This window comes from Lytechinus pictus, chromosome 3, assembly GCF_037042905.1.
Source record: "Lytechinus pictus isolate F3 Inbred chromosome 3, Lp3.0, whole genome shotgun sequence".
In the NCBI taxonomy this organism is placed as follows: Eukaryota; Metazoa; Echinodermata; class Echinoidea; order Temnopleuroida; family Toxopneustidae; genus Lytechinus; species Lytechinus pictus.
In genome coordinates, this window is record NC_087247.1 from 38,557,387 (window position 1) to 38,582,602 (window position 25,216).

The window sequence follows — 25,216 nt, forward strand, 5'->3', positions numbered from 1 at the left end:
CATTGCTTTATAATGATCTGGATCTCCTAATTCTCCTTCCTTTGGTGTCCTTGTTTAGCCATGATACACAGCGATGGTGTAATTCTCAGAGATGATTTTGATTCCTCACCTGAACTGGACTACACAATATGGTAAATATATAATGTGATGAAAACAAATGGTATGAAAGTTGTCAGCACCAACAAGTTGTCATCATCAGACAGTTACCACAGTAACAGGCTGTCACTTCTGCTTCCTTGCCAATTAAACCATGGATAGTTGTCATATGACAAATGTTGAAGATCACCCCCCCCCACCATATCTTGTAAATAAATACTTGTGATCTATGCAGTTTAATACTTGGATTGATCTCAACACGCCAGGGTCCTGTTGTATAAAGAGTTGAGACTGATCCAGTCAATTTCAACTTAAGAAAGTCATTGATGTTATCATTAATTGTCAAGGAGTTGTATGTACTTGTCCTTTGCAAAACAAAAAATATTCTCATGAGTAAAGATAATGATACACACATGAGTGCTTGCTTCGTTTCATAGACGCTTTGAACAGATATATGCTTTGTGATGATGGTGCCTCCTGCTTTTGACGATGAGATTAACTGGATCAGTAAAAACTCTACAAGATTAGTCATACGCATTAAATGTTAAATAAAGTGTTTTTAGATAAAATATAAAATAAAGTGCACAAAAAAGTACAGATAAGAATGTTATGGATTACTAATCTGACATATATATCTATATCTGTTGTTGTTTGATTCCACTATCAAATGATTGTGTGTATGTTTATTACCTAGGTCAGAGATATATGGAGGTAACATCAGTGATACATGTGGGTCTGTTCTTCATGGTAAATCTGCTGTATTTTGTGATTCATTTGGACAACGAGAACTCAATACTGTCCATCTCAATACAACTACTGCTTCAGCTCTCCAGTTTGCTATCAGTAAGATTCAATCAATTTGTTTATTTGTTTATTAATTCATTTCTCCATCCGTCCGTCCGTCCGTCCATCCATCCATCCATATCCATCCATTCTGCCATCAATCCACCCATCAATCCACCCATCCATTCTTCCATCAATCCACCCATCAATCCACCCATCCATTCTTCCATCAATCCACCCATCAATCCACCCATCCATTCTTCCATCAATCCACCCATCCATCCATCCATCCATTCTGCCATCAATCCACCCATCCATCCATCCATTCTTCCATCAATCCACCCATCCATCCATCCATTCTTCCATCAATCCACCCATCCATCCATCCATTCTTCCATCAATCCACCCATCCACCCATCCATTCTTCCATCAATCCACCCATCAATCCACCCATCCATTCTTCCATCAATCCACCCATCCATCCATCCATCCATTCTGCCATCAATCCACCCATCCATCCATCCATTCTTCCATCAATCCACCCATCCATCCATCCATTCTTCCATCAATCCACCCATCCATCCATCCATTCTTCCATCCATCCACCCCCCATCCATCACCTCCCCCAAATAACCATAACTTATTAAAAGTAGAGCATAGATTCATTGCAATCAAATTGTGGTTTGAAAAATGATTGCATGACACATTTTCTTAGCATTCTATACAGGATATTTGTTAATTGCTTGCTTGCTGACGTTTCTCTGCGAAAAAAATAAAAATTAGATTGGTAATTCATTCATTGATTTTTAGACATGCAGGACTTCATTTTCATTCATGTTCATTTTTTTTCAGGTTCAGGTCACTGTAGACCAGGAACTGATGATTACAGCATAACCATTTCCTATGCCGTTCATACCAAGGTTGATTGGCATATTATAGATAAGATCAGGTGAGGAGATATACTCATACCTGCCATTAATTTCTGACAACTGGGTCATGTTTCATAAGAGTTACTCGTTTGGTAACTTTGTCATCCAGTCCTAATCACTACTGTAATAGGATTTTTAAGCATTGCATTGAGCAATTAAGTTACCATTACCAATACCATTTAGTATTTTTTTTAAATTGATCTTAATTGTCCTAGAAGACATTAAAGTGATTTTGAAGTACTTTAGGGAAATTGTTAAAGACTGACAGGATTAAAAACAAATTTGAAATTGTATGTCTGACACTGGGGAAAGGCAAATGGTCTTTTATTTTTTGTTATAAATGTTGGAGGATATTTACATATGGGTACCCAGAGACATGATTTATTCATTTTAGATTTTAAGAATGAAGAGGTTTATTAAGAGCTTCTTACCTCAAAAACTTTGTAAATTTGCAATCAATTTTAAAGGCTTGCTTCATAATTCTTTAATCATCATTCAGTTAATGTTTCTCCTTACACAATTCATCATTCCAAACTCATGAACGATTGAAACTAATAAGATCTCTCTTGTAACTCTTTAGGGCCCCCTCTGATGGCAGCACAAGCATCCACATTGTCCATCTGCCTCTAGCAGCGAGGACTGAAGAGGTCTCCCTTCGCTTTCATCAGGATCTCGCTATGGATGCCCATCATTACAGAGGCTGTTGGGCATTAGACAATGTCCTCATTACTAACATGGCTCATAGACCAACTTCACTACAAGAGGACTTTGATCCTGTGGATCCTACCAGTTGGCTCTTCTTTCCAAACGGTGCCATTCAAGTAAGTTTAGTCTTTGTTTTGCAACTTTTTGTTGTGACATATGATTATTCTCTTACTATGGCTAGGTTCATCCTCTCTATATTTCATGGCATGTCATCTTATCTTTTCTTTGTCTGAATTCTTTTCACTTAGATTAATCCATTTAATTTATCTTACATGTTTATTTATTCTGTTATTCTTTCTACATTTAATTTATCTTTTTCTCTTGTATATTCTTACTTTCTAATTCATTTTGTTTCATTAACATTTCTCTCTTCCAAATTTATTTAGAGTCTACTCTCTTATTTTTTGTTCATTTGTGTTTTCCTGTATCTGTATCAATTTCTTTTCTTCATTTTCTATCAGTTTTCTTGTCTCTTCTATCAGTCTTCCCCTTCTCTCTCTTTCTTTCTCTCTCACTCTTCCTTGTATTCGTCAAGTCCTGTCATGAAGTTGCATTGCTGGACAAGCAGATTTTTTTAAAGATATTGATTTATTGTATCAAAATAACAACAGTAAAATGTGTTATCAATATTCTCTCCATCTCTCCAATATTCTCTCCATCACCAAGGAAAAGTGTCAATCCAGTGGGAATACTCTTTATTTTCATGGTGAGGAAGAAAAAGAAACCAATGAATACCAGTTTGTAACATCACAAGACCTCAATCTGTTGCAAGATATTGGTAGACCAGGCTTTTCAGAGGGATTTGAGACCATGGATGATCTAAATGAGTGAGTTGATAAAATATTTCAAATGTATTCTTCTCATTGGTAGAAATGTGCAAAGGAATATTTTCTTTTTTCATAATCTGTGGTAGGGGCAGGCGAGGTAAGTTGAGCATAGGGGCAAGTTGAGCCACCACCCCCAGGCCAATAATGAATGAGTCAGACATTGTGGTGGTGTCATGTATTGATGACCCATTGCATAACCCCTAACCTCACCACATTGTTTTCAACTTTGAAACAAAAAGTACTTCTTTAGAGGGAAAAATACAGATTTCAGCCAAAAAAGTAAAAAGGGGTGTGAAATAGATAAGTGCTTTTTACACACACACGTCTTTAAATATAATCAGGGATGCCACTTTTCCGTCTTTATATGGAATTACGTCTTTTTCCCTGCTATCTGTCTCATTTTCGTATTTCCGACTTTTCCTGTTTTCTGTGTAATAAAAATGGAAAGTCCTCCTTTCCCCCCCCTTTCTCTCTCGATTGTGATGCATGTCGATCGATCGAGTGAGAGATATTTCCCCGAGATATTTGCTATTATACAGTACATAATTTATAAACGCACGCACTACCCACTACGTTCATTGAGTTATGCTTTTATCAAGGCTTTCCGATTAGAATAAATCCTGGCCAATCACAATGCGAGCAACAAGTTCCGAAAGCACGCACATAGACAAGTGCAAAGCAGCGGCACGAATCGCGATATAATAGCGACTGGTATATACGTCTGTAAGGGATGATGACGTCATCCAAGATGGCAACTTACGATGACCAATGAAAGGATCGAGGATGACTATGTTTTGATCATCATTTGAAAGGAATTAGCGGTAACTGTGTCTAAGGAACGATGTTTCTGAATTTTATATATTTTCCTCGTAAATTTGGATGTAATTATTTTTTTTATAATGTGACATTTTATGTACAAAAAACGATCCGAAAATCAAGTTTTCGCCGAATGTTAGATCTAATGTTACTGCTGCATGCTGATACGTAACCCAGGGAACTCCAGCCCGCTTCGCGGGGCCGGAGCTCCCTGGGTTAGCTGATCCGTTGTCTTTACGTATGGGCCAACAACTCTTCAGTCTATGTATTGGTGAGTGGAGCCAACGTGGTTCAGCGGAACAACCAAAATACAGAGACTGAAGCTTTTGGTCTAGCGTTCTAGGAGCAACACACAACAACTAACTACCGTCAGTTTTTCAAACCTTGCCTTCAAAGTCATCGATCACAACAATGTAAGAAGCCACTTGGTCCTTCCCCCCCTAATTTTGAGGTGGGGAACGGACCCCCCCCCCTAAAATTTCTGTTGATAACTTTTTTTTTTTTTGGTTGCTTGTCCAATTTTTTACCTGTGTCCATCCCAAAATTTAAGGTGGACCCCCCTAAATTTTTTGGCTTCCGCCGCCAATGCCCCAATTCACTGTTCTTGGACACTGTCCCTGTTTCAGTATTTTTGTTTCAGTATTTTTGGAGGACACCTAGTGGCATCCCTGTATAATAAAGACATACAAATAACATTGTTAGCCCAGGTATCGATCTTCATTCTTGTCATAGTCTGTTACATGATGGATGCATAAGAAATGTGTGGATGTGAAATTATGGCATTAAGTTTGGACTGGGGTAAGTTGTGCGAGCCAACATGGGGCAAGTTGAGCTATGGTAATTCTTATAGTAATGTATATATAAAAAAAACAGACAAAACTTAAAAAGCCATCGATATACAGGCAGAAAGGAGCAAATTTATATGACCGTGCTCTTCCTTTTAGAGGATGATAGTATTTTTAGAGAATAAGCAAGTGAAAAGACTTTAAATAAAAAAATTGACATGCTGGTTCTTCCCCCATACATTTTGTACATAGTTTTTGTGGCTCAACTTACCCCAGAAGGTGGCTTAACCTACCCCACAGATGGGGCAAGTTGAGCCATTTGACATCTCTTTTTTCAAAGGTGACAATGACTTTCAGTGTGGGGTAGAAAGTCATTTATAGGGGAAAAATATTTCAGAAGAATTAAATTTTAAGGCAAGGTACTTATTTCTACAAGATTATCAATCATACCAATTCTAACATGCAAAAAGCAAAAAGTGTCACAACTTACCCCGCCTTCCCCTACTGTTTGTTATTGCTTCCATTGATCTGCTAAGCTTCATACATCTATGCTAATCATTGTGTCATTCCTGATTGGCATTAAATAATAATAAATTATTTTCAATCATGAAATATTACTTCGGCGTTTGATTATCACTATAATCATCATTATCTCCATATAAATCAACTTTATCGTCATCATCATTTTCATCATCATCATCATCAACATCGTCTTTATCATCCTTCTCCTCTTCCTCCTCCTCATCATCACATTGGTGTTTTACTTGTCTTTTTGATACATTTCTTTAAAATCATTTTCCAATTCCTATGAAAATCACCAGGCACAATTCTTATTTTTACCCCACAGATGGGAAGTATCTGGTGCAGAGATTGGTCAGATGTGTGATATTGTGCATACCAACAACTCACTTGTCATGAATGGCTTAGATGAGAGACAAATCTGTACTCCATACCTCAATACAACCAACATGGGTAACCTTCGCTTTTATTACATCATGGGTAAGTGTAATGGTTGATGTTCTATCTTCTTCTAAGTACCATCTGCTTCAAGATACTGAAGATAAATGCACTTCTAGCTATTGAGATAGTCAAATCCCTTTATTCCATTCATCATTCAAATGCCAAAGATGTAATATCTTTTCATATTACAGTCAGTGAAACTTTTGTTATAATTTCTTGTCATGTAGATGGCATGAAAATCGTTACTTCACAAATTCATGTAGGGTACCTATTTTTTTTCTTTCTCTCTTGATTCGCTTTTTCTGCTTTCTAACTTGAACTTAATTAACCTCTCCCGCTTATTGCTACCTCTCTTTTTATGCTCCTTGCTCCTTGTTAGGTGGAGGATCATGTGACCCTGCAGATTCCGAACAAGTCCAGGTCTCTGTATATGCCCAGGTGTCTGGCCACAGTTCACCGGTACTGCTGCACATCTTACCCCATGATTCACACAAGGTATTGAACTGATGTAACTAGACCTTATTAAAGGTCAAGTCCACCCCAGAAAAATGTTGATTTGAATAAATAGAGAAAAAACAAACTAGCATAACGCTGAAAATTTCATCAAAATCGGATATAAAATAAGAAAGTTATGGCAGTTTAAAGTTTTGCTTATTTTTTCACAAACAGTTATATGCACAACTCAGTATCAAGCAAATGAGTCAGATGATGATGTCCATCATTTACTATATCTTTTGTTCTTTATTGTTTGAATTATACAATATTTCATTTTTTTACAGATTTGACAATAAGGACCAACTTGACTCAACCATATACTATTAATCAATGCTAATTCCACATGTTCAGGGAGGAACTAATCATTGTTTCACTTGACAATGAGGAGAAAATTCGAATATTTCATATTTCATATAATAAAATACAAAAGAAAGTGAGTGGATGACGTCATCAGTCTCCTCATTTGCATACCGACCTAGATGTGCATATAACAGTTTTGTGAAATTAAGCGAAACTTTAAAATGACATAACTTTCTTATTTTACATCTGATTTTGATGAAATTTTCAGTGTTATGCTCGTTGGATTTTTCTCTTTTATTCAAATCGACTTTTGTTAGGGTGGACTTGTCCTTTAATGTACATCCTGTTAAATCATGGATGTACATGATATTAGTGACATGGAGATGGAGCTTATATCATTTGATTAAAACCATTCAATTTTCTAAGGTAACACATTGTTAAGTTTGCTTATGTTTAACATTCAAAGTAGGAAGATGCAATTTTATCTGACAGAATTGTAATTATTCCTTTAATCATTGCATATTTCATAGTTTATATGTTATGACATTTAGTAGTTAATTCTCTTTTGAATAATGTAGTCTCGTTGTTAACCAAACATGTTTTGAATTTATTAAATTTCAGTAAGAAGTCTCTTAGCTTGCTCCTTTGTTTATACAGCAGCTAGCAGCTTTCGTCTTAAGTATTTATAAATCTTTTTTTTGTTTCTTGCAATGATTTGGATAGATCCACCTTTATCCTCCTTGTTATTGCAATCAATGAATGGTCATACTTTATTCTACAGAAGCCACAGCTTGTGTCCGTTGCCCTGCCACCCACAATCCAGTCTCCATCTACCAAATTCTGTCTCTCTCAACCCCGTCACAATGGCTTGAACCGCAATGTTTGGGCCATTGACAACCTTGTCCTTCTGCCGACCCACCCATCACAGCCAATGATGCATCTACAGTTTAGTCTGAACCTACAGTGTGGCTCAGAAGCAGAAGACACTGAAGTGAGGGTGGAGTTTTCAACAGACATGGGACGATCCTGGTCTCTCGTTCGTCAGGAATGTTTGCCTGGTGTTTGTGATGGTGTAATGACTCCTGATGATAGTGTGTACTCTATGGGAGACTTCTCTGGAAAGTATGTTTGTTGGTTCTCGGGACCTGTCCTTTGTTATACATAGTTGTTAATTATTTGCCATGCATTATTTCAGAAATTTGGGTGAAAGGAATATATTCTTATTTTTCTTTTCTTATCTTCTTATTTACTGACTTTGTACTTAATCGTAGTGGCCACAGCTCCTGTTTATCTTATGAAATCTTTGGTATACATGTAATGAATCACTTTTTCATTTTGTTAAAAGAATTATTGTGGACAGCTTGTAAAATAACTTAGATTTCATTGAAAATATACACAGGAAATATATTCTTGTCTTCATAGTTTCACTTTTTAATTGTTTACTTTCTCACATTCAGATGGAGAAGAGTTACAATTCCACTGTCTACAGCTGCCTTGATGAAGCAGACAAGGTTTAGATGGCGACAAAATACCCATGATTCCTCAAATACTAAATGGGCTGTTGATAATGGTAAGATTTATATTCGGGGGAAAGTCCACTTTAACATGTACAGGTGGCTTTGGTTAATCCATCTTTTTATGATGACTGTGCTGCTAGCATATGATGTCACAAAATTGAAATTTGATATTCATAACTGTTATTTTTAGTGGATTACTGTCAATTTCTAACATTTCTCTTATTTTCATCCTTATATTAAGACCAATTCTAAACCATCATTAAAGAAGCTTTTTTTTTTTTCAAATTAAGCTTTAAATATGTAATGTTTAAAAGCATCTGAATGGAAAATTCAATATTTAAAAGAAAAATATGGTGATTGGAAATAATGCATTCCCATTAAGTTGTCTGTAACTGATGAACAGCTTTGTGAAACAGTCCATAGTAATAATAAAAAAGAATATCAATGCAAATATTACATTAATATATTGATTTGTTTTGTAATGTTTTATTGCGTACAGTTTACATTGGTGATGCTTGCGGACCTGTAATGTGTAATGGACATGGCAGATGTACACATCTCGGATGCAGGTGAGTTTGTAGCAAAGTAATTCACATCACTGTCCTGTAACGTTAAAGGTTCAAATAATCATACATTAAGCCCATGGCAGCATCATCTTTTCTGTTATCTAATCGTCAACACTTCTTAAATGGATTTCTGTCAAAAATATGAGTATGATTAAGTTTTATAGGCCTAGCTTTGTCCTCTGTAGAAATAGAATCGTTTGTACCATGATTTTTCATCAAATAATTATGATGTACGACAATACCTTCTAAAGAGAGCTCCACAAAGGTATTTGTATGACCTTTGGTTTGCCATCTTTGGTTCTAAAATGCTCTTCTACACCATAATATGATTACAGGACACTCATGTATACAAATTAAGCTTTCATCCTGGTAGGTTTTAGAGTTGCGACATGTACCAGTCCATGAGTAGATGGTATCAACCAAGTGGCTTGATTACTCATTCATATGTTTCCAGGTGTGATCAAGGATACTCTGGTGTCAACTGTCAAACCTCTGTGAGTGTCTTGCTTGGAAACCTGACAGAAAACTTTGAGACCTTCACCCCTGAGTTTGATGAGCATGAGAAGTTCAGTGTCATCCAGGGAGGTTCTATTGGGTATGGCTGTGGTGTCTTAGCTTCTGGTAAAGCTCTGGTGTTCAATCAGCAGGGTCGTAGGGAACTCATCACGCAAGAGATCAATACAACTAATGTCAGGTAGGCCTATACATTGACTTGACATTGAAATATGCCTTCCATCATGTTTTGGTATTGAAATCATACAGTTTTTAGGTATACATTTATTATTTATGTTTTGTTCTATCAATTTCACCGTCTTCTGATGATGGTATAATACAGGCCACGAGGTTGGCATATCTTCATACTTGTCAGTTCTTGTTATATCTCATTAAGTTGTATTTTATTTGTTTGAAAGGCCAATAAGTCCACATCAAAAGTAAGTCAATTTAAAAAGAGAGAGAAAAAAAGAGCATATAATGTTTAAAATATTATCAATATCCAATGTAACATAAGAAAGTTATGACAAATAAAGTTTTCTTTTTCTCACAACATAATTATATGACCAACACACTGATATGCAATGGAAGCTGGGATCACATTTGTACTGAAAAAAAAGTTTGTAATCTCCTTTTATACATCAGATATTTGAAGTTCACAGTTCGGATAGGCAGTCATGGATCAGCAGGCTCCTGTTCTCCAGCAGTCAATGCTTCTGAATCTGTTCTTGTCTTGTCATCCTGTGATAATGGTATTCACTGGAATCTTATCAAGGTCATGGACTATGATGCCTACAGGACAGCCAGGTAGGGAGAACATTTTGATCAGTTCCTGCTCTGAGATTTTCATCACTGATCAGAATAAATGTTAATGACTAGGATGCCAACTTGAAACTTGCCATTTGTCTTTGGAATCTGAGATTACCTAAATTCAACATTGTTTTCTTTTGAGCTTTTAGAATATTATAATCCACACTTTAACATCAATAATAAAATACTAAAGATTCAAGTGGGACAAATAATTTCAGGGCATCACCCTGTTTAAAGGTTTAAGACTTACCTTTCTATTTTCCAATCTCAATTCTTTGTTCTAGTCTTTAAAGGAATGTTTCAGTTAAAATGTTAAAATGGAGTTTTAACACAGAATTGTTTCTCTCCTCCACACCACAGAGCTGTCCTGATCCATCTCAACCCAGTTGCCCAGGGTGAGGCTTGTATGATAAGATGGTGGCAGCCTTCAAACAGAGGAGAAAACCAAGGGGTGTGGGCTCTGGATGATATTGCCATGACAATGACTCTCCGAAACAACATCAATCTGGATTTCAGTGACCACAGGGAGGTCCGAAGAGCTCTCACATTCCATACTGGTCAGATAGGAGAGGCATGCAACATCAGTCCTGCACTTGTGTAAGTTTGCCTAAGGTTGAAATGTTCTGTAGTTACCTTGTAGTCGTGAAGTCCTGTCATGAAATGCTTCCCTGATGATGTAGAGGGATATTAGAAAAGCTTAAATCACTGGTTCTTTGACAATTCCATTGACTTGAACATAATTATCTTTGATAAGAAGCAACAAATCAAGCCCAATGTGCTGATGCAAATAGTGTAGCATTGGATGTTGCATGATGTACAGTTGTGACGAGAATATGAATTTCGGTGTTGTTAAATAATGTCTTTTCATTGTGTTTCACAGTTTACCAGGCCAATCCCATTCCAGCGGTGCTTCAATCCTTGAAACTCAATCGCTTCAGGTTGGGGCTTCCTTCATGATTCAATTCTATCTTGCCGTAGGTTGTGGGCAACATCAGAGGCTAGGTAATTAATATTGATAATTAATGGCAGTTAACATTTTGTCTAGGATTCAAAATCAAAATCACAGATTCTGCTGCTAATTAAATAGAAAATAAAATCCTTTAGGTCAGACTGGAACTGCAAGACTTCATAAACCAATTGTTGAGTTATTCATGGAAGATATAACCACCACACCGTTAAGAATTATGGCATGGAGATCAGTCATGGTCTCCATGTGTCATGTACTGCTGTTCTTGGGCCTTCTGTGTGGTATGCCTACTGGATGCTCTCAGACAGAGTGCATGGCGAAATTAGATTATACATGTATGTCACCCTTTATGATACTTATTGAGTTCTATTTTATCTTACAAGTTAAGTTATTGCTGAGAAATCACTAGGATGAGACTCATTCCATCAGGAGAATATTTTCTACTATGACTACCTCTGTTAATATACTGTTATAAATTCTTTTTATCATTCTTGTCTGTTCCTCTCAGGGCATAATTACTCCATTAATCTGGAGTATTCTACAGACCATGGATTAACTTGGCATGATGTGGTCCCATCCTGTATGCCTGGTGATGTAGGATGTACAACTTATAGACAAGGCTCTCAGTATCATTCAACAGAATATACAGAATGGACCAGGATTAGTCTCCCTCTTCCTGCAAGACTTAGGTCAGATATTTAATATGAAATTGATATTGCTCACTTATGGTATGAAGTACAGTATCTAAAGGCCATGTTGATTCTACTAGGCTTTACATTGTTTAATATTATTACCATCATAGCTGAGTTGCAATTATTGATGCTAAGCACTTAGTGGTACCCATTTACTTCACCTGGGTTCAGTGCAGCTCTTTGTGGATGAAAATTAACACCCGGCAATGCATTATACACCACATACAACTGGAAATTTAAGCAGTTGTTAGATAGACCATAACTATTGTGATACACCCCCAATAAAATCAAACTTGAGATGTGATATAGAGCTGTAATGGAAAGAGTTGAATTTCCTTTCTTGAGATTCCTTTAATGAAGTATCAATGTTGTTATTCTTTTTAATTTAGGTTTTCCGTGACCAGATTCAGACTGCGTCAATCCCACCATGTGGATGAATCAACATGGGCTATTAGACATCTGTATGTGGGAGAACAATGTCCTGATATGTGTCATGGCCATGGTGTTTGCCAGGAAGGCATATGCAGGTATAAACATTGATGGTACAATTACCTCACACTTAATAAAACAAATAAAATGGAAGTTTACAAATGATGATGAAAATAGTGATGGTGATTGTGATGGTGATTATGTTGATGATGGTGATAGTTGATGATGTTGGTGATGATGGTGATGATGACGATGGTAGTGATGATGGTGATGATGATGTTAATGGTGATGATGGTGATTGTAGTGGTAGTGGTGGTGGTGTTGGTTGTGATGGCAGTGGTGATGTAAATGTGTCAGGTTTTCATGACAATTAAATTTCTTTTAAACTTAATCCTGATTTCATTATTATGTCATGACTCATACCATATGATGTCATGATGTAATTTGCCATGTTTGCCTTGCAACTCGATACCAATTATTTTGTGCCAAATTTTTTATAGTAATGTGTTTGGTACACATTTATTTTGTCACCTTGAGGTAAGACAAACTTATATTTGGACATGTCATAACAGGAAGATTGATATGTTATTCATTCTCTGAGATTCATCTTTTGATTCCAGTTGTGACAGAGGCTACAGTGGAGCCAATTGTCTGCCAGATGACCCTCGACTGAATGCTATCCAGTCTAACTTTGAGGATGCATCTGCTATCAATGCTGACTGGACCATTATCCAGGGTGCTAGCATCAAGTGCACTGGTCATGGATGTGGCACAGTATCATCTGGTTGCTCTCTTTACTTCCATGGCGTAAGTACCACTAATGTTGTTACACTATCCAAAACTTTTGTTTATCAAACAACATCCTGACTCTGATACAAGGTCACAGTAGAATTTAGGCAGCTGAAAGTAAAAGTTGTTCCGCATAACCACAGAGAGTACCTGTATTGCTTCTCAACATGGTGAGTGTAGGTGGCTTGTTATCAACTAACAAAGCTTAGCAGAATACTGATCTGCTAGGCATGGTGTAGCTTCTTGTTGTATCAATGCTATTGACAATTAATGTGATGTCTGCGACTTTCCCAATGCCAGTAGAATTGGACTGTTGGGTCATGCAAGAAAACTCTGACGGATTGATGGTTCAGTGATAGTATTATGTAGATTTATTTTAAGCTGACTGCTTGAGGTATTTATAGCTGGGTGTGTTTTCGATATGTTGGTGATAGCGGAAGGTCATAGGCTGTTGGGGATCATGATCCTCCTGTAGCACATCTTGCAAAACCTGGAGGCTAAAGTCAGAAGACTGATGATTCCACATCAAGGATTTTGTATTTTGGTTACAACTTAAAAGATTACAAGAAGTTTTTCATAATCAGACTTTCAAAATGATTCCTTATTCTTCATCCATAGCCTGGTGTGAGGCAGCTAGTCAGCCATGATATGAGTACTGTAGAACCTAGCTACGTCCAGTTCTATATCCAGATTGGTAGTGATGAGGGGAGGAGCGCCTGTAGGAGGGCCACTGAGAGATCGGAAGGTGTTCTCTTGCAGTATTCCATTGATGGCGGTGTTTCATGGGTGGACCTCTTGGAATTATACTACCAAGATTACACCATGCCAAGGTAAGTTCTTATAAAAACTGTTAATCATTTATCAAGTTTGGTGGTGATGGTTCTCATTAAGCTTAGTTCTCATCAACTATCCTGAGTTTGTGCAGCAATCAAAATCTAGGAGGAAAAAAAATACATTGACAGACTTGCATGTTGTGTGTGTATGTTTTTTTTTTGTATAAAGGAGGGGGTGTAAATTTAGCTATTGACCTCTATAGAAATTTAGGAATAAAAAAATGAATATTCTCAATTGTTTGACCCTATTTCTTTAAACTTGAAAGTGTATGCTGAATCCACCACAGTGGAGGCCTGTTTATTTTTCCAGGTAAAGAAGTTGTATGGACTTAATGTGGCATTGTCATTCAGGGAAAAGTAGGAATTCCTAATATTCAAACATAGGAAATACATTTTGTGATTACAAATGGGTAATTCTGAATGAATTTCATACTGTAGTGGCACCCCTGATAATGATTATGCACACCATGAACAAAATTTACTGTGATGTAATTTCATAACATCTTGATCTTTGTTTATCTTAGATTTGTTCGCAAGGAGCTACCACCTGGAGCTCAATCTCCTGCAACCCGTTTCCGATGGAGGCAGCCTCGACATGCAGGAGCTTACACTAGCCAATGGGCAATAGATGATATCTTCATTGGAAATGATTTTAGACTCCAGTCATTGGAAGCTTCATTCGTGGTAAATGCAACATACAGTTGAATTGAGATTAAGGCCATGTCACATATTTTTGTCTCAATTCAGATCCTATCTGAGAAATATTGTTTATGACTATTTGACTAAGTTATTTTGTTTTTCTCCTGGGTAATAAATGTATATGGAAATTGAATCTTTAGATATCTCTGTCTGTCATTTGACAATAATTGGCAAATTGATCATGTAATTAACAATGCAGACCTTATCTTAGACTGTGGTATGTGGCAGTACCTTGATAGTTGACTGCTGAAATTCTTACGTGGAGGCCATTTCATAAAGCTATTCATAAGATATGCATCACTAGTAACAGTTTAAAGTGCTATTTGAGTTTTCCCCAATTTTTCTTGTTTTAACACAATATTATTTCCTATATCCTTATCATATTTGGAAAAATATTTAATTTTCCAATCAGGTGCTTGTTAACAGTGAGAATTTATGATCAAATTTCAACTTTAGACAATAGGAATAAAAAAGATTGAAGACTTTGAATTACCTTCCAATGAAGGTCATTAGTCATGCATAAAGAATTAAGTAATAATGTATTCTTATGCTAATACTGATCCTAAAATATTTTTGCCATTTGTTCAGAATGACAGTCCCTTACCAGATATCTGGATGTCGACTAGCAGTGGTCAAGTAGGTACATTCTGTGGGTCAAGGGGTCCAGCTCTGTACTTTGATGCTGTAGGTGAGGATAGGTTTGCTGTAACCAGGTCCATGCAGCTTACCACCAGAGATGTCGTTCAGTTCAAGGTCGGTAGCATCTTTCTTTCTCACTATTGAATATTTGGTCCCTGATATAATTTAACCACATTATGATGAGTGAAGTCCAAGAAGTTTCAAGCACTATACAATAAGCCATTATAAAGTTACTTTGATTAAGTTCAGTTTAATATGAAATATGTTGATACTAATCCTCGGTAGCAAGTGAAAACATGTACATCATTTTCCTGTGGTGAATAACGTAGACTGATGATGCTTGTAGTGACGATATACATGTACATCAATCCTGAAAGAGAATTCTCTTTTCCAACTTGTCTAAAACATGCAATGATAAATAATAAGAAAAGTATAATAGTGTAGACATTAATACCCAATAGAATCAAATACATGCAAATGTTAAGATATAATTTAGATACTGTGTGGTATATTTTGTCGTCATCACATTGTATCATGAGAGAATGGTGGAATCACCTGCAGATGGAATCTCATGCAGATATAATCACAGATGTCTGTGCCTTGTAACAGAAGAGATGCAATCAATTGTTCAATAAACTACTAGATAACCCAGGTATAAAAGTTGCAATAAATTGTAAATATTAATCATATCTCTTTATGTAACACCCCCCTGCTCCTATAGGTTGTGGTGGGGTGCCAAGAAGAATTCTCTCACTTTGCCCCAGTCTACCTTGAGAAATCCACTGATGGTGGTATGCACTGGGAGCTGGTAACCACTCCCTGTTATCCCTTCTCAGAAGGAGAGATACAGTGTGATGGACAGGGAGGAGAGCTGACAGATGGGAGCATTTACCACTCTGGAAAGTACAATGACTGGGGACTGATTGTCATTCCAGTCCAGAGTGAGATGACACACAGGTAAACATACTTTAGTTGTTGATGCATGTTCTTTAGTGCCAAAGGCAATTTCTTCAAACTTTGATGCCATTAATGTTTGCTCTTGTTCATGGAACAATAATTGAATAATATGGAGGAAAAGCTGACCACTCCAGCTTTAGTGATATGAATCAATAAATTATATACTGCTTTCGATGATAAATTTTATTTAAATTGTTTTTGTTGTGAATGTTATTATTGTTAATGTAAATAATGTTATGATATAATACATGAGGTGTATGTAATATATTATATTTAGAACTCCTGCAAAGGTCTGTTGTGAACAGAATGGGTAGGTGATGGGGAATTGGGAGATAAGGAAAAGGGTTATATTTTTCAGAGTTTAATAAGGAGTGGTAAAGTGTGGAGAATTCCCTTCTCTCCTTCCAACAATCAATTTTTGGGGGGATTCCAAATAATCACTTTAGGACTACCCCATATAATTTCATTACAAAAGGTGTTCATTGTACATTATAAACCGAGTAATTGTTTTGATACTTGCTAGTGACATAAAATCTCTTTCTCCCTTCACCACAGCAATATCCAGTTCCGTTGGTGGCAGGCTGGAGATCCTCTGGCCCCGGCCTTTGGTTTAGATGATGTGTACATTGGTCAATCCTGCCCTGGTCACTGTAGTGGACATGGTGTGTGTAGGAATGGAGACTGTGAATGTGACTCAGGATATCATGGTAGGTTCTCATGTGACCTAGTCAGGAAATTCAATTGATTGATTTTGAGAAAAGTGTGAAGTTCTTTAATACTAATAATACATCAGGGTTTATATCAATCTAAGGCCTTGGCTGTGGATGTCTTATTTTCTTGCCCGATGCTCCCTTTTATTGGTGTTGGATAGTTTTGTGCTCTTTTCCAATTTGTACTATGATTTAAAATCTGCCCTGTAGGAAGGTGACATTACCTTTAAATTGTATAATAAATAAGGCCTAAAACATGTTAAATTACTAAATTCTTGCTTCATGCATACCCAAAGGGACCAATTCACAGAATTTCATTGATGGCTTTGATTCAAAGAGACCACAGAGTGGTAGTTATTGGCTTCATGTATTCATCGTAGGTTGCAAGGTCATCAACTTCCATCCATCAATTGGAAATAATATGCCTTTTCGTTATGATTTGGGGTTATTATAATGAAATAAAATAATCCATGATCATTAATTGTTCCTATCCTTTGTTATGTTTATCCTGCAACATTGATGACTTTGATTCCATAAGACCACAGAGTGATGGTCAATGATCCTATATTTTGGCTGCTAGTGTTGGTTTAAGGTTTTAGGGTCATTATATGATCTTATCAAACAAAAGAATATGTAATCAATATTTTTTTCTTTCTTTGTTAGGTTTATCCTGCACACCCAAAGGATCCAACCCACAGAGTTTCATTGATGGCTTTGATGCCATGAGACCACAGAGTGATGGTCAATGGTCCCATACATTGGGTGCTGATGTTGGTCAAGGGTGTGGGATCATCAAGATGGACAACTCTCTCTATTTCAGTTCCACTGGACCAAGAGAAGCTCAGACTGACCCTGTCAATACTACTTCAATCAAGTAAGTCACCATATTCTGTAGGCTACTGTGTTATCATATCTCTTCTTGCAGGAACTTTTCCTGCTTTAAGATATTATTTTGAGGTGTTGTGAACTAATGGATATATCCTTTTATTGGATTTTGTACTTTTATTTTAAGTCTAACTTCAGCACTCATACCCTGTTACAAGATGATGTAAAATATGCATTTTTAAAATATAAAGTATGAGACCTGAATATAAATCATTCATGCCATGGCATGTATAGAGGATGAATTCCAAAATATATGTACATCACAATAAATTTGCAGGTCAGATTGAATTTGTGTGAATTCTAACTGATTCCTGTCATTATGACATCATTTGTTTGTATTTGATGTCATAATTAGCCTGCAAATATTCATGGACATGCTCTTCCATTACAATATTTACAGAATCTGTTTTTATCACTTTTAATTCAGGATTGTGCAGTTCTATGTCCAGATTGGTAGTATAGACCAAGGTGACCAATGCATGCCAGCCATTGATCGTAGTGAGGCGGTCATTGTCCAGTACTCTAATAACTCAGGAATTATGTGGCATACGCTGAAGGTTCTTGACCCCACTCAGCTGGGTGAAAGGTCAACTCAGGTCACCATTAACTTGCCCCAAGGGGCTAAGACACCAGATACTGTCTTCAGATGGTGGCAGTCTTTTGTGTCACTTGGTAAGCTAAAATTTGATTCAATATTTAATCATTATTTGGATTAAGGATAAGTTTTAATAAATATGCTGCTGGGCTAAGAAATTAATTCAAGTTGTAGAACTGTTGTTTACAATTTGATTTAGTAATTACATTATGTTTAAATTAAAATTCCTACTGAGAAGCATTGAACTATGAACTATCAAAGATGAATAGATGCGAATGCGGAGAAGAACAGACTGCTGTATATCTAGTGGATCATTGCCCAATCCACCATCTGGCATTGGGTGGAGAGTACTGAGAACTAAGGTGTTACTCTATTATTACTCCGCTTATTGGACCATAAAGTTTCCACACATATAATATACCATCTCCATCCCTGGGGGAGAAACCTGGCCTGGCAACTGTTCTTTACAATGATATCACATTGACATTTGTATCCTACTGAGTTCCCATTTCACACCTGGATGGAGATTTACAAACATGGATTAGTGCCTTGCCAACAGACAGTAGTGCCAGGTGGGATTTGAACCGTCAAGGTGACTGGACCACTTCACCTACTTGTGATTAAATATACTAAAGGAAGAATAATAAGAATATATATGAATTTCTGAAGTGTCATTAATTCACCTGTACCTGCATATCTGTATCCACCATAATAGCAATCAGCTCAACTTCTTGTTTATAGTCATTACCATAAAGCTAATGTAAAGAGAAATTGTATGATGTAAAGATGATGATGATGGTAGTGAAAATGATGGTGATTATGATCATGATAATTATAGAGAGGATGATTGTGATGATGCCAATGTTGATTATTATGATGATGTTGATTCAAATGTGATTCTGAAATGGTGATAATTAAAAAGTATATAAACTCTAATGATTTTATTATTTTCACAACTAACACAGGTATGCCAAGGGCACAATGGGCCTTGGATAACATAGTGATAGGTGCTAATGAGACCAGATCATATGGCTTTGAGGATACCTTTACTGATGGTACTAGTGATAGTTGGTATATGACAATGGGAGGCCAGGCAAAACCATACTGTGGAGCCCAACAAGCCCTTGTATTTGATTCAAGTTTAGGTAAGGATGATCTTTGTGGGTTTGGCAAATTTAGATAAACTTGAGACAGGTAGGAAGGGCCTAAATAGTCAATCAAATGGTAATACGTTAAGAGAAAGGAATACACCGGTTGATAAATTTCTTTAAATATAATCACCTTTTGGGAATATATGGTTTGTTGCTTTTTGTATGTCTCAAAGAATACTTTGTAGAGTTATTTTTCTAATTTTGACTGAGATGATTTATAACTGCCCTAAAGATCTTAAAATAAGATACAATCGATATTGACATTTCTTTTAAGAAAGTAATCAGGGATCTTCTATATTGCCTCCATATATAATCATTTTTTATCACCATTTGAGATCCATATGGCTCAAAAATCTAAATGTATTGGTAATGATTGAATATGTATAGGTCTTTCATCAAATGCAGTGCCCTGGTGCTTCTCTTAGCAAAGTATAACACCTAATGAAGTTTTGATGAATGCCATTTTACAGGAGTACCTCGCTACACCGAGACCTGGGACTTTCATGTCACCATGACTGCCTTCCTGCAGTTTGAACTGACCATGGGGTGCGGGGGCTCGCCCTCCTCTCCATCCTATGCCGTCATGTTAGAGTACTCTTTGGACATGGGCCAGACATGGCACCTGGTTTCCGAAGCATGTAGTCCTCCTGATATGGGGTGTGGTCGTTATGGGATGGGCAGTGTCTACCTCTCTCAGATGCATCTTGATTGGACAAGGGTCACTGTGTATCTGCCTGAAGCTGCCATGTAAGTACTTAGGAATATCCAGTTTTGAAATTCTGATCAATGCATACCAATTCCCAAGCAGAGAATATATATGAATTATAAAATAAATACTGGTTATATTTTCCTTTCACTATCCATACTCAACTCCATAAATTCAGTTTGAGGAAAGTGTCTAGTAAAACTGTGTAATATAGTATTTTTGCACAACACTTTTAGGAAAATCTGAGCTCTATTTCATAAAAGTTAATAATGGTAAGTTTTTTATGCAACAGGTAACAATTATGAATAGCCAATCATAATCAAGAATTCTGTGCCAGTTCCTTCTGGAAGTCAATGTTACTGATGTGGTAACTTCTATGGTAATAGGCCCTGATGATAAGCTGCTTATTATTCATTCTCTTTTACTATTTTACTATTTCATTGTTTATGATCATCTTCCTTTAGATCAACATCCACAAGGTTCCGATGGCATCAACCTGACTTCCGTAATGGCCGTGATGTCTGGGCTGTTGATAATATCTATCTAGGCAGTGGGTGCCCCTGGATGTGCTCTGGACATGGGCATTGCAAGAGAGGAAACTGTGTGTAAGTTGGTTTTATTTTTCATGGTTTGGATGGGCATAATGTTTGAGGACTTCTATAAAGATATCATCTACCCATTTTTTCTGATTTAGAAGTTAAGTTAGATCATGACCATTGTATCATTAAATCAGAAATTAACACATCAGATTCAGGATACAAAAAGAACATCTTCTCTATTGGAGACCGAGGTTGAACATAGTGGCTTATAACCGTTATGTGATCAGGTGATGCAATAAATTACCCTTTGTGAAAGTGAACTACTTGTGATTTGCACCATGTGAAATCCTCTTTATTTGCAGTAGTATACCTGATTGAGAAAAACAATTTTATATGCTGAAGGTTATCAACACAGAAAGCACAAATAAAAAGTGTATCGATAATAACTTTGGAAATGACCCATATACTGACTGAATACATTGTATTTTCCAATTACTCTATGGAGCAAATAATCATTTTCTACCCAAATCCCTTAGTACAACCTATTGATTAATAAAAATACAAACACTTTTTTAAAAGTAATACTGTTGAATTAAGCTTAAATTTATTCTTTGATTGTCACCTCAGCTGAAATTTGCCATTGTTGTGATTTCTTATAGATGTGACCCAGGCTATTCTGGAAGCTACTGTGTTCCAAGTATCCCCCTATCGAAGCAGCTCAAAGATAGTTTTGATGGACCACCAAGGCTGGACACCTCACGATGGCTCTCCCAGTATGGCATGATACAGGGTAGCACTCAGTGTGATGGGGTATTGGTGTCTGGTAATGCTGCCATTTTTAATCAGGTAAGATCAGGTTTGCAGAAATGCTTGTGATTGACATATTGATTGAACATCTGGGGCCCATCTTACAAAGAGTTGCGATTGATCCGATCAATTGCAACTATGGAAAGCCAGCAAAGTCCACATATAAAATGCATGTTTGTTCATAATTTGTTCTAGATAAGAATGTATATCCATAAATTCATTGATTTATTGACAATTTGGTGTGTTCTTGTTTGTTTACAAAGGATATTTCACAAATTTCCTGTAGAAAAAATTATGACACTGATGGATTTCCATAGAGTTACGATTGATTGGATCAATCGTAACTCTTTGTAAGATGGGGCCCAGGAGTATGCTTCAGGATTCGAAAGTCTCTTACAATGTTGTAAGCTCCTGACGTTTTTTTTAGAAATATTTAGGTTAAAAAGGTAAAACTTACTTTAGCGACCACCTGTACATAAGGACCACCTTGGTTTCCCTTGATTTGTATTCCCCATTGTTTTTGTTTTTTAATTTTTAATTATTCAAATTGTTTTTTTTTTTCCATTGTAAGATTTGTCTGTTTTAATGGTTGAATAAATAATAATAATAAAAATAATGTATTGTAGGAGCCTATTGAAAAAGACCACCTGCTCATAAAGACTGTTTTTCTTGTCTTTCTTTTGTGGTCTTTATGGACTCGGTTCAGTGTATATCAGTTTGAACATCTCAAATTGAATCAGTGTTCAGTGCTTATGAGCTAATGATATTTTTAGATGAGACCACATTTATTACAGAAATATAGATTTTATTGTGGCAAAATGATTATAAAGTGATGCTTTTTATTTATTTTAACGTTCTTGAATTTGGAATGCTTGCTGAAGTAAGAACAAGTGTCTCTATATTCTTTAGCTACAAGATTCTTATAAGTAAAGTAATTGACATTTATGGGGTGTTATAGGTGACAACATGCCCTGATAACCCATGTAAGCCCATGATTATGATTTTTTTTTCAAAAACAGAGAGGGATTAAAGATGTTAATTTCACTTGAATATGTGACTTCAGATTCGTAGGTGTATGAGTTATTATTAGTTATAGATGATTAATAGCTATTAGCAATGACCATTAAATTCTTTATATCAAATGGATTGAATCATTGACCCCACTTTTAATGTTTTCTTCTGTTCCCAGCCTGGCGTGAGGATGTTAGTTGCCCAAGACGTGGATGCTACTATGATGGAGTATATCCAGTTTATATTCAAATATAGTTGCTATGACGACCCATCAGCTACTCGATCGTCTGCAGTTCTCCTTCAGTATTCAATCAATGGAGGTATCACATGGGAGCTACTGCAGGAACTTTCTTTCACACCCCTTCCACCAACATTCTTCAATATCAAGGTACATCTAGAATTGTCAAAATAAATGTTTTTACCTTAAATGTCGTTGATGCAACATTTGCTCTTGTCTAAATTTCTTTGGAAGATATATGCTCATGGTGTAGGTTGTAATAAAGGTTGGGTTCAGAATAATGTTAGTGTTAGGTTTGGATTATAAAAAAAACATATTTGACCATATATGCAGACTCCATAAAAAACTATGTTGCTAGATTTGAAAATTAACAGGTTTTTCACTTGTTGCAAAAAATGACTGTCTTTGAATTTGACTAGTAACCCGTAGATGAATATGAATATGTGTGTAATTATCTTATTTTCTAGTTTTTAAGAGGACATTTGAAATCATATGTTCATGCACTCAGTTTACTTTAATAAATAATCTTTTCTTTGTAGAAATGCCAGTGCTTTAGTTAGAGGCAGTGTGTTATTTATGATGTCTGTAAAATTACTTTACTAATCAAATGTAGAATATATGCTGATATGATCACTCAAATCATGTAGCTCTTTTGCTTGACACATATCTTTTGGCCTCTATCTTATTTTGCCAGTCAAATTAGTATTTTCTAAAACAAAAAGTCTTTTAATTTCACTTTTTTGATACAGCTTCCAATGTTGGCCAAGACCAACTCGACCCGCTTCAGGTTCTGGCAGCCTCAGCACTCTCATCAAGGCAATACTTGGGCCTTAGATAACCTTATCATCGGAGGTAACTTCATGACCAGAGGGCCGCTCCAAGATTCCTTTGATCTTGTGAGCATCAACAACGATGACTGGTTGTTCTATCCAGGGGCGACTACACTGACAGATCATTGTCCTCAGCATCCAAGGCAGGGAGTGTCTTATCTACCACCGAGTCGATATGAGCTTCCAAGGGGAAATGGGCCCAGGTATTAATGATATAAATAGCTCCTTGAAAATTTATGTTGTGTAGTTACAGTATAAATTTGGTCTTCCTTGCTATGTTGTAACAAAGTTTTTAATTGTTACTATATAGACAATCAAATATCTATTTAAATCTTTTTAGGAGAGGAAGGGACGACACTTTTCTTTTTTCATCAAGCAGTTTTTGTAGCTGCAAAATGAAGACATGTATCCCAAGAGTTAATTCTATTATGATATAATAGGATAATATTTCAGCTTAAACTTTGCCTCATAAATATAATTACTGATCTCTATGTTAGTAAGTTTAACATTGATATTTTGTTTGTAGCTATCAGATTGGTAAAAGACCATCGTTAGTGTTCCCTCAGACTATTGGAGAACACTCAGTAACAACTAGGGATATTGATGTTGATGAAAGTAGCATCCTGCAATTTGAGGTAAGAATATAACTATATCCAACGTGTCATTTTAAAAATGCTTAAATATAGTGTTAATTTATGAAGTAAGCTGTTAAGTAACCTGGTTGTTGGTTTCTATTGTTTACATATCATAAAGCTTTTGGGCACACACAAACACAAATTGTTCAATGTTTTTTTTCAGATAAATTGGCTCCTATTGTTTGACTGGTATTAGCCTATTGACACAAACTGCCATAATTGCCCTATATGTCATGTATTTTTATTAACATATTTGGGATGAAAACACGTAATAATGTCTGACAAAGCATTTATTTCAAATATACTACCAAGGCACAATTTCTATTTTGGCAAGACATTGGTTTTCATTTGCCTCACTTGAGTCAGGTTCAATTGATTGGTAAGATTTATTATATGCCTTTCTGGAATTTAGGGAAGTCAAGCTTGGGTAATGATATCCTCCATTTTTTATCAGGGTACTTAATTTATAACTAGTTTTCTTTAGTTAACAATGTTTGGCTTGCTCAAACTATGTCAAAACTTACTAGATCCACATCTTTGATGAAATGATAACAATTTACTTTTATTTAAAAGACATGATATAATGTGTACTATAACCACTAGACTTAAGCTTTGATATTAATAGCTTTATCTCAGAAAGTACATTATTAGTGTGTGTCTTGATTTTCACAGATCAACGTTGGATGCAGCAACCAATCGAGTGCCACCCATCCAGTCAGACTAGAGGTATCAAGAGACTATGGTACTACCTGGAGTTTACTATCACCTGACTGCTTCTCTAACCAGTCTACCTGTCTCTCTTGCTCTGAACATCTCACTACTCCTACTGTCTACTACAGTGGAGAGAATGAGAGATGGGTTCGCTACACCATTCTCCTCTCAAGACTCCATGTTTGTGGGTTAGTATAGCCTATGCCTTCAAGATCTTATATATGAAAAATATGTCATTAGTATATTTTAAGCATCATACTAGGCAATTAGGAGAAATATGAGAGGGGATGTGGCCTAAATTCTTTTAATTTT

General features: G+C 36.2%; 1 protein-coding gene across 1 annotated transcript in view; it reads left to right on the top strand.

Annotated features, from left to right (window-relative positions):
• Positions 1-25,216, top strand: part of LOC129255639 (reelin-like) — a 55,399-nt gene that overhangs the window by 11,632 nt on the left and 18,551 nt on the right. The window contains exons 6-37 of the mRNA XM_064096990.1: positions 59-131; positions 791-939; positions 1,732-1,828; positions 2,389-2,629; positions 3,180-3,340; positions 5,789-5,940; positions 6,281-6,396; positions 7,478-7,818; positions 8,154-8,266; positions 8,713-8,782; positions 9,234-9,473; positions 9,917-10,078; positions 10,442-10,678; positions 10,962-11,083; positions 11,557-11,737; positions 12,130-12,267; positions 12,790-12,976; positions 13,577-13,788; positions 14,316-14,475; positions 15,079-15,243; positions 15,851-16,086; positions 16,642-16,793; positions 17,460-17,670; positions 18,109-18,353; positions 19,242-19,421; positions 19,898-20,174; positions 20,598-20,738; positions 21,332-21,518; positions 22,669-22,878; positions 23,478-23,761; positions 24,085-24,193; positions 24,866-25,092. Coding sequence (XP_063953060.1) covers positions 59-131; positions 791-939; positions 1,732-1,828; positions 2,389-2,629; positions 3,180-3,340; positions 5,789-5,940; positions 6,281-6,396; positions 7,478-7,818; positions 8,154-8,266; positions 8,713-8,782; positions 9,234-9,473; positions 9,917-10,078; positions 10,442-10,678; positions 10,962-11,083; positions 11,557-11,737; positions 12,130-12,267; positions 12,790-12,976; positions 13,577-13,788; positions 14,316-14,475; positions 15,079-15,243; positions 15,851-16,086; positions 16,642-16,793; positions 17,460-17,670; positions 18,109-18,353; positions 19,242-19,421; positions 19,898-20,174; positions 20,598-20,738; positions 21,332-21,518; positions 22,669-22,878; positions 23,478-23,761; positions 24,085-24,193; positions 24,866-25,092 — 5,776 coding nt within the window. The remainder of the gene's footprint in view (positions 1-58; positions 132-790; positions 940-1,731; positions 1,829-2,388; positions 2,630-3,179; positions 3,341-5,788; positions 5,941-6,280; positions 6,397-7,477; positions 7,819-8,153; positions 8,267-8,712; positions 8,783-9,233; positions 9,474-9,916; positions 10,079-10,441; positions 10,679-10,961; positions 11,084-11,556; positions 11,738-12,129; positions 12,268-12,789; positions 12,977-13,576; positions 13,789-14,315; positions 14,476-15,078; positions 15,244-15,850; positions 16,087-16,641; positions 16,794-17,459; positions 17,671-18,108; positions 18,354-19,241; positions 19,422-19,897; positions 20,175-20,597; positions 20,739-21,331; positions 21,519-22,668; positions 22,879-23,477; positions 23,762-24,084; positions 24,194-24,865; positions 25,093-25,216) is intronic.